This window comes from Epinephelus moara, chromosome 20 (genome assembly GCF_006386435.1).
Source record: "Epinephelus moara isolate mb chromosome 20, YSFRI_EMoa_1.0, whole genome shotgun sequence".
NCBI classification, from domain to species: domain Eukaryota; kingdom Metazoa; phylum Chordata; class Actinopteri; order Perciformes; family Serranidae; genus Epinephelus; species Epinephelus moara.
Window position 1 is genome coordinate 31,648,825 of NC_065525.1, and position 15,745 is coordinate 31,664,569.

General features: G+C 43.9%; 1 protein-coding gene across 2 annotated transcripts in view; it reads right to left on the bottom strand.

Annotated features, from left to right (window-relative positions):
- Positions 1–76: 76 nt before the first annotated feature.
- prickle1a (prickle homolog 1a) overlaps positions 77–15,745 on the bottom strand; it is a 33,886-nt gene continuing 18,217 nt past the window's right edge. For both annotated transcript variants that reach the window (XM_050072641.1, XM_050072640.1), the window contains exons 2-8: positions 9,321–9,524; positions 6,780–6,893; positions 5,260–5,397; positions 3,685–3,888; positions 3,273–3,459; positions 1,666–2,535; positions 77–1,553 (exon numbers count right to left, since the gene is read on the bottom strand). In XM_050072641.1, coding sequence (XP_049928598.1) covers positions 691–1,553; positions 1,666–2,535; positions 3,273–3,459; positions 3,685–3,888; positions 5,260–5,397; positions 6,780–6,893; positions 9,321–9,509 — 2,565 coding nt within the window. In that variant the 5' untranslated portion in view covers positions 9,510–9,524 and the 3' untranslated portion in view covers positions 77–690. The remainder of the gene's footprint in view (positions 1,554–1,665; positions 2,536–3,272; positions 3,460–3,684; positions 3,889–5,259; positions 5,398–6,779; positions 6,894–9,320; positions 9,525–15,745) is intronic.

Genomic DNA, 15,745 nt, shown 5'->3' on the forward strand with positions numbered 1-15,745 from the left:
TCCTCTCGTTTCTTATGCCCCATGAAGTACTTCTGTGCAGGAAAGAACAACACAAATCACGATATATAGATATTTTATTACAATTATCATCTATCTTAGCCTTATATTCCAGTTTGTACATTTATACAGATTACAATGATTTGCTTACAATACAGTGACCCATAAATACACCACTCAACCAGGCCTTTTAATACACACAGTGTTTCTCTTTTGTTAGCGCTGCACAAGCCTGGAAGAAAACACACTTGAAGAGCTTAGGTCCGAGTCAACTTGTCAAGTTTCTGACACCCTCGTGGAAAAATGGCCCAGTACCAACTGCCAATCGTTAAATGTTAATGCTGTTTTGGTACAAAGCACGTCATGAACTCAAGGGTATAAAAATAGCCATTTTGTTTTTTTTTCTTAATTCTACAATATATACATTAATATTTTCACTGTTAAATAAACAGTTTTGATGGTGGTTTATAAATATGTATTACTCTAAAATACTTTGTTACTTTACTGACAATGTTTGCAATGCTATGCGTACACCTATGAAGACTCAGGACTTGTGTCTTACACACACCTTGGTAAACTGAGTGCTGTGAAGCATTTAATAGCAAGCAGACTGCATTTTAAACAGTGGACATGAGAGGCAGAGATGAGCGGCAAAGCATTACCCAAAGCTGAGGATAAGAGAATAACTAAATACTATGAAATTATGCAGTTTTTCCCCTTGTGCCCTTTCTTCTTTTTGGATTTAGTCCGTAGGCCGTAAGGAGGAGAGGACATGCCTGCAACAGGGCTGGGCAAGTCGTCAGTGTAGTAGTGTCTGTGGGGTCTGGGCTGAGGGATAGGCTGACCCAGAAAAAAGCCTTCTTCCTCAGAATCAGAGGAGGAAGAGGAACATGTGGAGCACCAGTCATCATCATCCCCATACATATCCAAGAACCTCCCCATGGCTTGGCCCTGTAGCCTGTAGTCTGACATGGCAGCAGGATTGGGGTGGCCATGGAAGGCTTGGTGCCCCTTTGGGCCAAGGGCGTGCCCTCTATGGTCCATTTTGTAGCACATTTGGGCCCTCTCCTTGGGCAGAAGGTTAAGAGCATTGTCAGAGCGAGACTTGCGACTGCGGTGCCTCCTGTGGTGGTGATGGTGGCGCCCAGAGTGAAGTTCCTGGCCCTGATCCTCAAAGTGGTAGACTCTCCGGCGAGTCCGTTCACTCATCGGTGGTTGGCGCACTGGGAGATCGCAGTAATGGCCATTGTCCACCACGTCATCAGAGAACTTGACTTGCTGCGGCCTAGATTGTGAACGTGTCCTCCTGAGGGCAGGGACATGAGGTTTAGGTATGTCCTCCGGAAGAGGCACCTCCTCTTCTTCTGGAACATGTTCCTCCACCTCCTCCTGCTCAGATACAAGGCTCTTAAGGGAATTTGCACTTCTGTGTAACATAGAGGAGTTGAGGGTTCCCATATTACTGGTTTTCTCACAGTCTTCTGTCTCCAGCTCATGGAAGCCTTGCAGGGAATATACCAAAGGTCTATCTTTACTATCACCATCTACTGAAGCCCCTGGAGAGGAAAGAGAAAAAAATATAAAAATGTTTGCAATTTGACTCAAGACTCAGTTTCATAAAACAATCATTGCTATCCCCTATGCTATCCCCATGTCATGTCTACTCACCAGTAATATTGGAGAGTGCCAGAGAGTCCATAGAGTCTCGGACACTCTGATCGGTCTTCTTGAACTCGTCTGTAATGCACTCCAAAGAGTCATTATACCATTGTGGCTCCTCTCCCTGGAAGCCTCCTTCAGCCCCATGATCCAGCTCCAACTCCTGGATCTTTCTGCTGCTCGCTGGACCTGGGTGGCTACCATAGGCTGAGTCCCCTAGCCCATCCTGTGACTGGGCCCAATACATGTCAGCCTGGTACTTCTTACTGGCCAGGCTCCCCCTTCCTACTGCACCACTGCTGCCAGCTTTTGATGACTCCTGCTTTGACTTTGCATCCTTTTCAGCGATCCAGAAATCCGTGGGTCTGGAGTCATTGGCTTGCTGGAAGACCCCGTGTTCCCCAAACTTTAATAGCAGCTGAGTCATGTAGTCTTCATGCTCAGCCCACTCCTCCTCCTGGTCCTCAGGTGCCTCGGTCTCATCACCACGTTCCCTCCAGAAGTGCTCATCAGACAAGTTCATGTGGGCAAGCTTATTGGTCAAGGTGTCGTCTGCGTTTCCACTGAAGCCAGGGAACTTGTAGTTGACAGAAGGTGAGAAGAGGAGCGATTGTCGGCACTGGTCGGCTGAGCGACTGCTCTTGCCCATGCGCACACTGCGGCGGGATTCACGTGAGCGTGCTGACTGGAAGGCAGAGTCGGAGGAATCCGATGCATGCACGTCTTCCCCGACACTGCAGGCCTTGGAGCAGTAAATGCGGCCCTGGTGTGGCAGGAAGGGGCAGCCCAGTAGAGAGCTCTTACACTGGGCACAGCTGAAGCAGCTCTCAGTGGCGTGCCAGTGGAGCCCATCATAGGTCATCTGAGCATGATCAACACCTGGAAAACAGGAAATGTTAAGGTGGTTAGCGATACTACTCTGAAGGCTAGACATTCATGACAGGTGTTTTAAGCCTCTTTCACACATGCACTGAAAACCTGAAATTACCTTAACATTACCCAGAGGAACTGTATGTGAGAAGGAAAATATCCAAATCAGTTGTACATTAAACAGATTTTTCCTTCCAGCTCCCTAGTACAAAGTCTGTGTAATGTCCGATTAAGTCCATGTGTGAATAGAGCAGAGAATTTGCAGCAAACAAGTGGGCATGTTGATGACATTTCTATCATGAAGCTCATGCAAACCAGACAGAAAAAACACCTGAGGGTGAAGAAGGAGGGTGATTTGTTTGAAGACGGCAATGAAAATGTTGAGCTGGAGAGACGAAGAGATTCAGGAACTTTTGTTGGTAAGGGTCAAAGCCAAAATCGTCAGACAAATTAAAGTAATGGCAAGAGACTCTTTTTCATGATCAAATTATGAACTGGCTATGTGACTGCAGCATAATCCATGTCATATCCTGCCTCTTGCATCTATCCAGGCGCCACCTCACACCTAAGCCAAATGGAGCATTCCCAGTAGGTGAGAACGCTTCTGGCACAGACAACCTCCTGTTGTGTGCAACATGTGTGAAAGAGAAACTCTGGAAAATGTCCAGACCTGATTCTCTGGACATTGTCTGGAGTTCACATGGGAAAAACAGCATTATTCTAACCCTAGAAAATAATCTTCTTACCGATGTGTTCTCCACAGGCCTCACAGTACTCTGCATAGAGAGACTCAAAGCAGCCACAGCAGTATGGTCTGCCGTCCTTCATGATGTAGCGCTGGCCCCCCAGGATTGTCTCACATTCGAAGCAGGCGAAGTGCTTCATGTGCCAGTGGCGCCCCTCTGCCTCTGTGCACTCATCAGCAAAGATAATCTGCAGACATAGAAGTAGACTGGATAAGATAAAACTGCCAGCTCTTACCTTCCTGGCTGTCATCAGTCTGTATATTCATGTTGGATTTATTCAAGACAGTGGAGAAATAAATTAGATTTTACTGCTATCCCAGAGTTATTCTGAAAGGCCATAAACTTCAGACTCTGGATGTTTTTCCTTCACTACACTGTTTTCTCTCAGTATTTCAGTTTTTGTGGTTTTTACCTCGTCGCAGGCTGAGCAGCGTGGTTTGAGTAGCTCAGCATGGTGCCTTCCACAGTGGATCTTTCCATCATGGTAGAAGTAGATCAAATCCACCAGCAGTTCGCTGCATGTGGAGCAGGCAAAGCAAGCGGGGTGCCAGCACAGCCCAGGGCCCGCCCTTGAGGAAAACACTGCCATTTCTCCACCGTTGATGTTTTCACCACACTGTAATATGCAGACATGATCACATGGTTGATTATAACATCCTGTAATGGCTGTAGTTCTGAAATATTCTGTGATAAAACAATCTGATCCCTACATAGGTGGTTACATCTATCACACAACTACAAGGACATATCTTTTGCCTCAAGCCCTTAGGTGCTCTCCGTAACACAAAGCCTAGCCCATAGAAACAAGCATCGTAATGAGGGGGTAATTATGTGTCTCATCTTTGTGTGCCTGTCAATCAGGTTGGCCTAAACACAGTTCCAGGTGGCCAATAGGTTTTTCTTTCCTGACGATCATATGAGGACTTATTTTCAAATCACCTACAGTGCTCTACAAGCGAATTTTAAGCAAACTTTTAACATGTTGCTAATGCATAATTTGAATTCGGTGCATTTCTTTCAACTGGTTTGGGGCAAAAAACTAAGATACGTAAAGTGTAATTTCGTCAGCAGTTGACGGTATAGGCTATGCTTCATGCATGGTTGTAATCCCCAGTAAACAAGCTAGAAGAAGGAGACATTAAAAAATTGGAAACAAGACAAGTCCCCTTGGCCATCTGACCCATCTACGAGAGCAAAATGGAGAGATGACTTGGGCATTGGGCAAGTTTTAAACATTCTTTTATGTTAGCTAGTATTGGCCATGTTTCTGCTATTCGGTACAGCTCATTCTGGAAACAGCTCCTCAGTCAAATGTTAAATGTTTGCTACATCAGAACCTGGCAAAGGCCTTTCCATGGCCCATTTAGCATATCAGCTCTTTTTCGACAAAGGCAAAAGCCACTGCAAACAAGTTTAAAAATGATTTTGCACAACTGAGGACGTTTTACACCATTTCTCATGCAATACTTCGAAATACTAATAAAAATGCATTCATGGAAACACAGCTACTATGAATGATATGGATAGTTAACAAGAAGAAAAAGAGAAAACATGGATATCGAGTGGGGAGCTGCATCAGTGGGACTGTTTTGACAAGGTTTATGGGGACCTTCTTACAGCTCAATGATCACTGTAAATACAAAGTGAAACACTGTCATGAGCCACTCCAACCACTCAGCAGTAAGGTCTGCATGGCTGCAAATCCAGCTTGTGTTTAGGGATCTCTTAAATAGCATGACACTGAGATCTTTATTTCAGCTTTCTCTCTGGGTTCCAGCTAAAACTGGATTCAGATTAGCCGAATACCAAATACATGAGATGTACGAAGAACCGGCTGCAAATCCTTTTTCAATAGTGAAAAAGGCTTTTGGGGTTTTGAAAGAATATTGATTTGGATCTTGTCTTCAAAACATCATACCCCCACTAATCTCCCAGTGCTGTCCATGTTTACAGTTGGAAATGACTGATGCAAGACAGGAGAACTTACATGCTCACAAATGCTGTTCAGGAGATTGCGTGGCAGCAGTTTCACTGTGCCTCTTCCCAGTGCTTCCTTCTTCCTCTGAACACTGAACATAAGTAGCTCCTTCTTCTCCTCCTCACTGAGGGACTGGCAGTAACGCACCTGGGCAGGAAAGTGATAAGTTATGGATACGAAGTAGAGAAATTTCACAGTCACACATGTTTGCATTATAGAGTGTATGATAAAGATGGACGACATGACAGCTCCACAAAAGTGAAGTCAAAACATCTGGATGGACCCTAGTGGCTGGCTGCATTATAGGTCAACCCTGCCCCCTCCACGTTAGCGAATGGGACATGGGCCAAACTAAAATATCAAAGTCTTTTTTTTTTTTTTTTTTTTTTTTTTTACGTAGTTCTTATTGCGCTAATGTATGTTCAAACGTTTGTCTGACATGTTTGGTTTTAATAGTTATTTGGTGCTATAAAAAGGGGGTGTGATGTCAGGATTGACAGCTATGCATGCCAATCGGTGTTCTTGTGATAAATGGTGCTGTCCGAGATTGGTCCGATGGATGTATTGGGGGAACTTGACTCCACCAAGATCACTACTATACAGGCTCTGGCTCCAAATGGCGTCACCAGCACAAGATGGCATCAGCCATATCTGGTATATTTTGGCTTCATTTTTATTAAGTGGGCAGAAGTGGAGATGTGTCGTCCATCTTTGTACAGTCTATGGTTTACATCAGTGAATGGCATTCCTTCTTTTAAAGGTCTGCTATTGAAAAAAACTGCAATGTTTCAAGTTACCTTTTTATATTACACCCTTGAAGGAACCCATTGCAAGACTGTTGGCCACTAATAAAGGTTATAAACTTAGGTAAGTATGAGAGAGGGCAGAGTGCATACCACAGCATGCTGAACAAAGGCAACTCTTGACCCCAGCTTGCCCTTCCTACACCCCCTACATATCTCCACCCACAGCCATGATTGAGAACATCATTTTTACAACAGGCCTTTTTGATGTTTCCCGAAGCCTTAACAAGAGGGAAAGCAGACGTTTACACAAACAAGGCCTGTGTTTAGAGTGAAATCAAGAGGCCGGGCAACAAAGGAAGAGAGACAGCCAAGTCGAACTGTGGTGCCACTGCGGTGGTGGCATCACATAAAGCCTCTTTCAGCCAGCATCCCTCTCTCCTGCTGAGCAGTCCTCGTAAAAACCACTGCTATGACAGGAATCCTGCTGGTGGGGGCTCCCGGCAAACATCATAAAATCATCAAGTCAAAAGTCACATTGTGCCCACACTGCATGTCTACAAGATTGTGGAACAAAAATCCCCCAGTGTGATGTCAACGTGAATGCCAAGGGCTCACATTAGCGGGATGGCATGGAGATGGTGAGGCTGTTAACGCCGTGGGTTTAGCGGGCAACAACAGATTTGGTTACTCAAACAAAATGGGGAGTAAATCTTTAAATGGGAGAGCTTGCTGGAGCGGGTTTTATGATACTTGCATTTACGCACACACACAAAATATTCTCACCTCATTATCATGCGGTGGAAGCTGGTAGAGGAGCTGCTTGATTCTAAACTTCTCTCCCGGACTGTTCACGTAGGGGATTTTATCCTCGGGCAGACAGGAGAAATATAACTGGACCTGGAGAAATGATAGCATGGAGTAAAGACATCAGGCACAGGAACACAGTCTGACTCAAAGCCAGTTTCAAGAGCTTCAAGGCTTTGTGACACTGCTGAAAAACATTTTAAAAAATTAAAATACATTCCTGATTATAAGGCTGAAAACTTTTTTTGTGGTTCAATGAATCACCACACAAGACAAATAAAACCAATTCCAAATGATATATTTTCAAGAATGCCTGGTCATCAATCTGAATATATAGCTGTTTATTGTTTCTCTGAGAAGTTTTTGAAACCCCAATATTCATCCATGGAATTGCAGCAATATATTATTGTTATGATCCTGGACAGAGGAGCGTATTCATGAACACAAACTCTTTCCCAAGGAACCAGAGACCTGACACATTAATTTGGGATGAGACACATTCTGGGACAGCTCTGTGTAAAATGTATGGAAGACTGACTTTGTGGAATCAAAGTGTTTACTTGAGTTTTTCCAAACTCCCAAATCAGCTTTATTTCTACAGGCAGACACAGAGCGTGGATGCTCTTTGATGACGGCGCTGGAGGAATCATTTTCTTCATAAATCTGTACTAAACAAGTCAGAACAGGTCAACAGGTCAAATCAGTTTAAGGGTTGTGTTTTTCAGTCATATGTTTGTCTCTATAGGGACAGGACAAAGCAGCCTGTCGCTGTGGCACTTTGACCCTTGGGGCTGACCACTGAAAACTAAACTTTATGAGGGAGGGGCTATTACAGCCGGCCAGATAAAGAGGTGGGATGTGCTTGTCTTGTGTGTTGGGGAGGGCTTCCTGCAGCTTTGACCGTCTAAAGGGGGGGAAACAGCAATTTACCCTGACAATCACCCTAACGTTTGCCCCCCACCATAAATTATGCACATTTTCATGCTGCTATTACCCCTCATCCAGCTCCCTAGGGGCTGGGGAACAGTCAGCTAACACCCAGACCCTATGTGTGTCTTCACTGTAATGATGACCCATAATACATGGCCCACTGAGGGCAATGGCCGCAGTAAAGGCATTACAGTTGACCCATGCATTTCTCAAACAAAAGGCCCAGCATGTTTGGGACTTAAGCTTCTCTGTTGCTGTGAACCCATCTCTCCTTGCCCATCTCCCCCTCATTGCTTCCATGTGTGTTGTTTAACAAGGGAAGCGGGATGGAGAGGAGGGAAACACAGAGAGAAATGAGGAGAGAGGAAAGAGGGGAAAACGCAGCCGATTTGGGAAAAGTGCCACATCACACTGGCTGCCCCGCGGACACATCTAACAGCCCTGCTTGTGTTTGTGGAGGAGAAGGCTCGTTAAAAGACGGCCCCCTTGATTCCCGATACCGCCAGCAGCAGTAGGCTCGACCCACCAAGTCCTCCTCTTAACAGATCTCTGATAATCACAAGCAGACTTCTGCCGTACCGCAGTTTGTAAATAAAACTACACACATCCTGCCTGTAAGTGGCTGCCTGCAAGAGCCTGACAAGTCTGCCTCAGACAAAGGGGACAAAGCAAAAGTCTTATGAAATATGTTGTCTGTCCCATAGGTGTCATCATCCAGTTGGTATGTCATTCAGTAATGTGCTGAGCAGCTTTTATCTGGGCCAGGCAAATGGGCTGGAAGGGAGTTGAAATCAGGTCAGAGCTGTTTTTACTCTCTGTCAGGAGGATTCACAATTATTCACCATGGTAAGGATTTGTGAAACAATAAAATAGGTACCAGAACTGAAGAGAACAATATCATTTTCTTCAATTAAATTAATGAACAAAAGCAAAAAAAAATGACCCTGAGGGTCAAAACACAGCAGCATTTCAGAAAACACAACCACATTTCAGAAAACAGAGCATTTCGGAAAACACAACAACATTTCAGAAAACAACAATATTTCAAGACATGACTTTTCAGAAAACGCATTTTATAAAACACCACAACATTTCGCTGTGTTTTGTGAAATGTTGTGTGTTTTTTTAGTTGTCATGTTTTCTGAAATGTTGTCGTGTTTTCTGAAATATGTTTTGTGAAATGTGTTTTTTGAAATGTGGTGTTTTCTGACATGCTGTTGTGTTTTGTAAAATGCGTTTTTACAAAATGTTGCAGTGTTTTGTTAAACGTGCTTTGTCTAATGTTGTGTTTTCTAAAATGTTTTTGTTTTTTGACCCTCACAGCCACCGTAGAAAAAAATAGTCCATTGTGAGAGATATTTTTCTCACCTGTTCAAGTTTTCAGAAATGTTGTGTTTCATAAAGTGTCGTGTTTTCTGAAATGTTGTGTTTTCTGGCATGCTATTGTGTTTTGTAAAATGTGTTTTCTGAAATACTGTCGTATTTTCTTCAACATGTTTTGTCAAATGTTCTGTTTTCTAAAATGTTTTTGTGTTTTGACCCTCAAGGCGACCATAAAAAAAAGTCCACTATAAGAGGTATTTTGCTCACCTGTTCAGGTCTAAGGCCAGGGGGTACCCAGGCATACTCCTCCAGCGCACAGCCTGAGTCGTCATCAGAAGTGGAGCTGCGCTGAAAGCCTGTAGTCAGCTTACTGACTTTGTGCTCCATCATCAAGTCTCGCTGGCGTGCTCCGCCCTGGAAGCCAGCCGCCGACACTGCTGCACTCGCCAGGCTCATCAGACTCTCTTTTTACTAGACAGGCAAAGCAAAAGATGGAAGGATGGAGAGGAGGAAGGAAGAAAGAGAAATTGAGGGTGGGGACAGAAAGAAGAGGAGGAAGGATTGAAGTAGACAACAAAACAAAATGTCGGTCAACAAGCCATTACATCACCCAATCCTCGCCATCCTCATGCCATCTAATCCACTTCTCTCGTGTCAGTGCCATTCCGCTAAATGTTAACCACCGGCTGAATCACAACATCACTGTCTCTTTCATGAGGCTCACAGCCCCCCCTCAAAAGCCCATTATGGTATCTGAGCAAGCTTTTCTTGGTTCACTTCTGGTGATGAGTCTACTTCATAAAGACACTCATAAACAGAACTATACCCTTTCACTGCTTTTGTGGTGGCAGTTAAACATGTGTCCTCCTCATGTGGTTTTGAGGATATAGAGACCATTAGGAAATTCCCAAAGCTTCATGAGGTGACGTCCGATCTCATTATAGTGACAATAACAAGCAGCTAGCTATTCATAAATACACGCTGAATTCAGAGTTGCTTATATGTACGCCCATGTTGCGCAGACCTCACATTCCTTTCCTATACTGTAAGTCAGTTTGCCAACAACTCAAAAGCAGGAACAACACCAGACGCTGGCTGCTAAATCTTTAGGTTTCACCTTATCTGTGGTGCTTAGGTCTGAATGAGTCACCATTGAGCCTACTGAGGTGCTACGTCATGCTTTGTCCCGAGAGGGGCCACCACATGGGATCTGATGCTGGCTTGATCAGTTGAGCCTGAGGTCTGTATAAACACAGGCCTGGCCTTAAGAGAGGGCCACCATATGGGGAATGTCCACAAGTCTGGTCGCTCCCTTCATCTCCCCTTTTTTCTTTGGACTGTTTGTTTTCCAACCTGCTGCAGTGAGTGTCTCTTCATCCTTTCATCTTTTAGATGGACACAACAATGGCAGACAGGTGAGGTAGCAGAGAGAGATGAACAGAGGGGCACTTGGATGGATGGGGTCGACTGATACTCGGTTGGACACTGACAGTGCAGCAGAGGGAGAGGACTAGAGCGAGGAGATCAAAGGCTGGTACAGTGTTGATCTATGTGTGTGGTGGTGGCCAGAGTCACTAATGGTTTTCTCTGCAGCCGCTCCTTCGCAGACATGACTGTACTACAGTAGCAGGGTTTCCAAAGGATCCTTAAAAAGTCTTAAAAAGCAGTGATATCAATAATTAGGCCTTAACTGGTATTAAAATGTCTTAAATCAAGCTTGTAAAAGTCTTAAAAATGTTAGGTACCCTGGTACCCTTGATGACACACAGACGTACTCAACTATTCAACCAAGATTTTGCGGGCAACAAGGCAACAAGGTTCGGTGCATTTTATGCAAGAAATTTTTCAAACGGGTCACGATGGGAATCAAGGAAATGGAATCCCATGTGCAGAGTGAGAAACACCAAATCGCCAAGAAAACTCGCCAACAACATCTTGTCTCAGCCATGTTACAATAAACATTTGGACAAAATTGTCCCTTACCCTAAGTAATGGATGTCAGTTCATAACCACGTTAAATTCAAGACTTTTTAAGACCTTTTTAATACCACTTTATATGAAATTTGAGACCAAATCTACAATGGAAATACACATAGGAAATACACTAGTAAGTACTCTTTCCAAGTAAACACACTGGTGTCAGTTCAAAATGGACAGTAAGGAGAAATGATAACAGTTGGGTGAGTTTAAGTTTAATGTGTTTGTATATAATGTAAAAAAGGAAACAAAATCTTGTCGCTGTCATAAATGCCATTCATTATTGCAATTCTTCGGTCTGTCCCATTGTCTGTCATCAAATCTGAATTTAAGACAATTTAAGACTTTTTAAGGACCCGTAGACACCCTGTTTTCAGTCTTATATTTTGGTTATTGTAAAATTATTCTTAAATTTCATTCAGAATGGCGTTAATGAAGTCTTAAAAGGCCTTAAATCTGACTTGCCTTAAGCTGCAGGAACCCTGAGTGGCAACAAAGATTAAAAAAAAAATAACCAGTGCATAGCTGGAAAAACTAAAACAGACCACTTAAGGCTGTAGCAGCAAAACCCCTTATTTTACTGAACTGAGCAAGAATGAGGAAGAACATATTATTTGTTCTTTTACTAGTTGCATAGTTTCACTTAAAGGATTAAAAATGTGCATTTTGACAAATTGAGTTGAGCTGAATGATCATTAGTTATGAACCAAATCCCCCCTATAAGCCCACTTTGTTTCCTGTGCAGGACCAAGCAGAGAGGAAGATGATGAATGTGTGTCCAGTTGTGGTCATCTCTCACAGGCCAAAGGCTCTGGCTGAGATCAAATGGGAGCCCAGCCAGCCAGCGTCCAGCAGCCTGGCCCTTACACCACCACCACCCCCCAAAGTCTCTACCCCCTATGGCCGGCAAGGGCACCGAGGGCCGCGGAGAGACAGCTGAGAAAACCAGACACACTCGAGTGCGGCCTTTGAACGCCAATGTGACAGTAAAGGGGCCTGAAAATCTGCGCTCTCTCCTGGAATGATATATATGCCTGGCTGCCCTGGGAGTGTGCGGCTCCTATGCATACATGAAGAGGGAATGCACACATTTATGCTGGAGCTAACACTGACGATGGCGTGCAGATATATAGACACAGGCTACTATAGGCTAAACTGGTCCACACACACACTCACAGCAGCATAAACACCCTGTCAGAGTCAGCTGTATGCTCATGTACCCTGCTTCTCGTTCAGTGACAACTCTTTCTGAGATAGTGGCACACCAGACTCCCCTGAGGATGATTAACTGCTGCACACCCCGCACGCCAAGCCAGGCGACTACTGGCTATTCATATCAACTCATCTTCCTCAAGGACAAGTCATCCCTGTGGCCTCGCTGCTGCCAACGACTGGCACGCCTTCCTCGAGCCTGCCCAAAGGCTATCAGGGTTAAGTGTGATGGATTGTGGCGGCAGTAGATTCATGGGCTTTTTTTGGAATCTGTGCCTGCATTATACCACAAAGTGTCAAGTCAGGCGGATTGGCTTATGACACGTCCCATTAAAACGCCTCTGATGTCCTGAACAATGGTGTCTTTGTGGAGGAATCCACTGAAAGCTTGTTCCATCAAGAGCCTGTTTATCTCGATGCAAGTTTTTTTCCTCCCGAAGATGTGGTGTGTTATCTCCTTATACATGACAGTTAAAGCCCTCAAACCCAGATAACCTGTCTTCAGATGAGAGAGGAGGAGGGGGGGGCAGCAAGAAGACACTCTCTTGTTCTGTTCGCATCTATTGACTTGCAAATGAGACCAAAATAACCTGCAAAAATGTGGCCTTGTTTGAGAGCAGCTTGGGTTTCACATGGGAGATGGCTAACTATAGGCAGGTTCAGTCAGGAGCCCGGAGAGACTCCGACTTCACAGCCTCGCATTTTATCAGGCACAGACTCACTCATGCGCTACATTTGTTAGAAAGATGTTTGCTTTCACATGTTGGCCAAGTCTCCGCAAGGATGTCTCACACAGCCAAACCTGACTCACAGGAATGTCAGGGTTGAACTTAAGCCAGGCCCGCAAAGAGGAATAAAGGATGTACACAGCTCGATGTGAGCGCCTTTCTCATATAACCACATCTGCCTGCATACTAATTTTTCCTTTGAGTGTCATGCACTTCATTTCCTCCGACCCTGCCCAGAACACTTCCTTAACTTTTTAAAGGACAGAAGCACTGAGCCAACTAACTTAACCATACTGACTTACCAACCATGGGTGGATTATGAGACCATGAGCCACTGGGCACAGTCATGTTGTGTCTCTTTGTGGTTGTTTTGCCCCATTTTGTAGTTATTTTGTGTCTCTTTGAGCTCATTTTGTGCTTTTTTGGGTTTCTTAACCCCTTTTTATGGTCATTTTCTGTCTCTTTGTAGCCTTCCCTGTCTCTTTGAGGTCATTTTGTGTTTTTATTTTTAATATTGTGTCTTTTTTGGCTGTTTTATGACTCTTTGTAATCATTTTGTGTCTCTTTGTGGTTTTTTGACCCCTTTTAATAGTTATTTTATGTCTCTTTGTAGCCGCTTTGTGTCTCTTTGAGGTCATTTTGTGTCTCTTTGTGGTTGTTTGCCCTATTTGTAGTTATTTTGGGTCTCTTTGAGGTCATTTTGTGTCGTTTTTTTGGTTGTTTGATGCCTTTTTATAGTTATTTTTTGTCTCTTTGACGTAATTCTTGTGTTTTTTTGTAATACCGTGTCTTCGTAATCACTTTGTGTGTCATGTTGGTTGTTTTGCTCCATTTTGAAGATATTTTGTGTCTCTTTGAGGTCATTTTGTGGGGGGTTTCTGCAATATAGTGCCTTTTTTGGTCATTTTATGTCTCTTTGCTATCATTTTGTGTCTCTTTGATGTCATTTTGTGTTTTTTTTTTGTTACATTGCGTCTTTTGTAGTTGTTTTATGTGTCTTTGTAATCATTTTCTGTCTTTTTGTGGTTGTTTTGCCCCATTTTGTAGTTGTTTTGTGTCTCTTTGCAGGTCCTTTACATCTCTTTGTGGTCTTTTTGAGTCTCTTCCTGGTCAGTACGTTTTAATTTGAGTGACATTTTGCAGGTGAGGGTCAGGAGGGCCTCTGACACATCGGCCCCTGGGCCCGTGCCCAGTAGTCCTTTCATTCATGTTTCATGTTGTTAACTCACTGACTCATCACTTGTGCTGGCTTTTTAAGTTTCTCTCCCAACAAGGGCTGTATGGTTTGTGAGCTCACTTCTTCATCTCCCCCTCCTCACTGCTCCACTCCCCCTTCCCTGCCCTCCTCCCACACTTGCCAGACCCCTGCAGTCCTGAATGTTTAACAGCCTCTCGCTCTTTTGTAAAGGTGCTTGTTAACATGGCTTTGGGAGCTGCAGGCCTGCATATCTGACTGATCTGCCCACAGAGGGGCCAGAGGGTTACGGGGGTGCTATGAGACTGAGGCTGAAACAGGGTGACTGACATGTATGAAAATGTTAATGTGTCTTGTTCCACAAAAGAGATGAAATGTAAGTCATGGCAGGTGAAAGAGGCAAGCTGGAACACTTTGAATGGTTTTTGGTGAATGAAAAGTTTGACACATCCCACAAGATATTTAGAGTGAATGAAGGTGCCTGTGTTCTAGAAAGAAAGGGCACAATGACTCTGATAGTCTTGTTGAATTTTTACATTCCAACAAGCTTTACATACTATACTATAACTTGATTCATTAAGGAACAAAACTGTATTCACCCTTAAAAACCTACCGTGTAATGTTATTTATCACTTTGTGGGAAACAAACCTCTCACGGGACCTCATACTGTGACTGACCAATAAATATAGCAAGTCAGTGACATTTTTAAAGAGCATTCAACAACACTTAAACCAGAGTCCCCCCAAAAATCCAGACACTGGAGCATTGCATTAACAACCCTTGAGAGAGTGCACAGGGAAAATAAGCAGCTTCTGGTCTGAATTACTGTCTATATTCCTCTAGGAAGTGGATGATGGACAAGCACACAACCCAACACAGTGCTCTCTGTCAGTTTGGACCGGCCCGACATGTTTAACTTGGCTCCTGCGAGCTCAGCAATGCAGGACAAGCTCTACTTGAAGAGAAAAACAAGATTTTCTGTTCAAAGTCTCTGCTTACTTGAGCTTTAACTCAAACAAATCTGTTTTTTATGTCAGAAGAGATTCGTCTGAACTCGCTGCATATCCCTGTATGCACAAATATCTTCAAATGACAGCCTGTCAACTGTTGGCACTGTTGTTGTATCCCTTGTTGGAAAAAAAAAAGTGATCCAACAAACTAACATCGTCAAACTGCAGGCCAGATCAGATTAGTTAAACAATTTGATCTTTAGGTGAACCAGCAGCCTCACATGTAGCTAAGTAAATCAGCTTTTAAGGTTAAACTTGCAATTGAATGATCCAATAAACCAACTAACCATCATTAAATCAAGGATGCTCATTAATGGCATTTCAGTCTGCAGAAGATTTGAATCCAATCAGTTGCTTAAAGCCTGAGCCTGGCTGACAGGAGACCTAAAGAGGAGCTCCGTGTGCAGTGTTGAGGTGCTACATGGCTTGGTCAGCTTATTGAGGCCTCCTTTCAGGGAGTGTTTTTCCAAGACCAAATGGATGGGAGTGACATCCCCACAGAGATCTACACTTCGGAGACCACCTGCGTGCGCTGGCCAGACTTAACTCAACACACACACGTGCTGCTG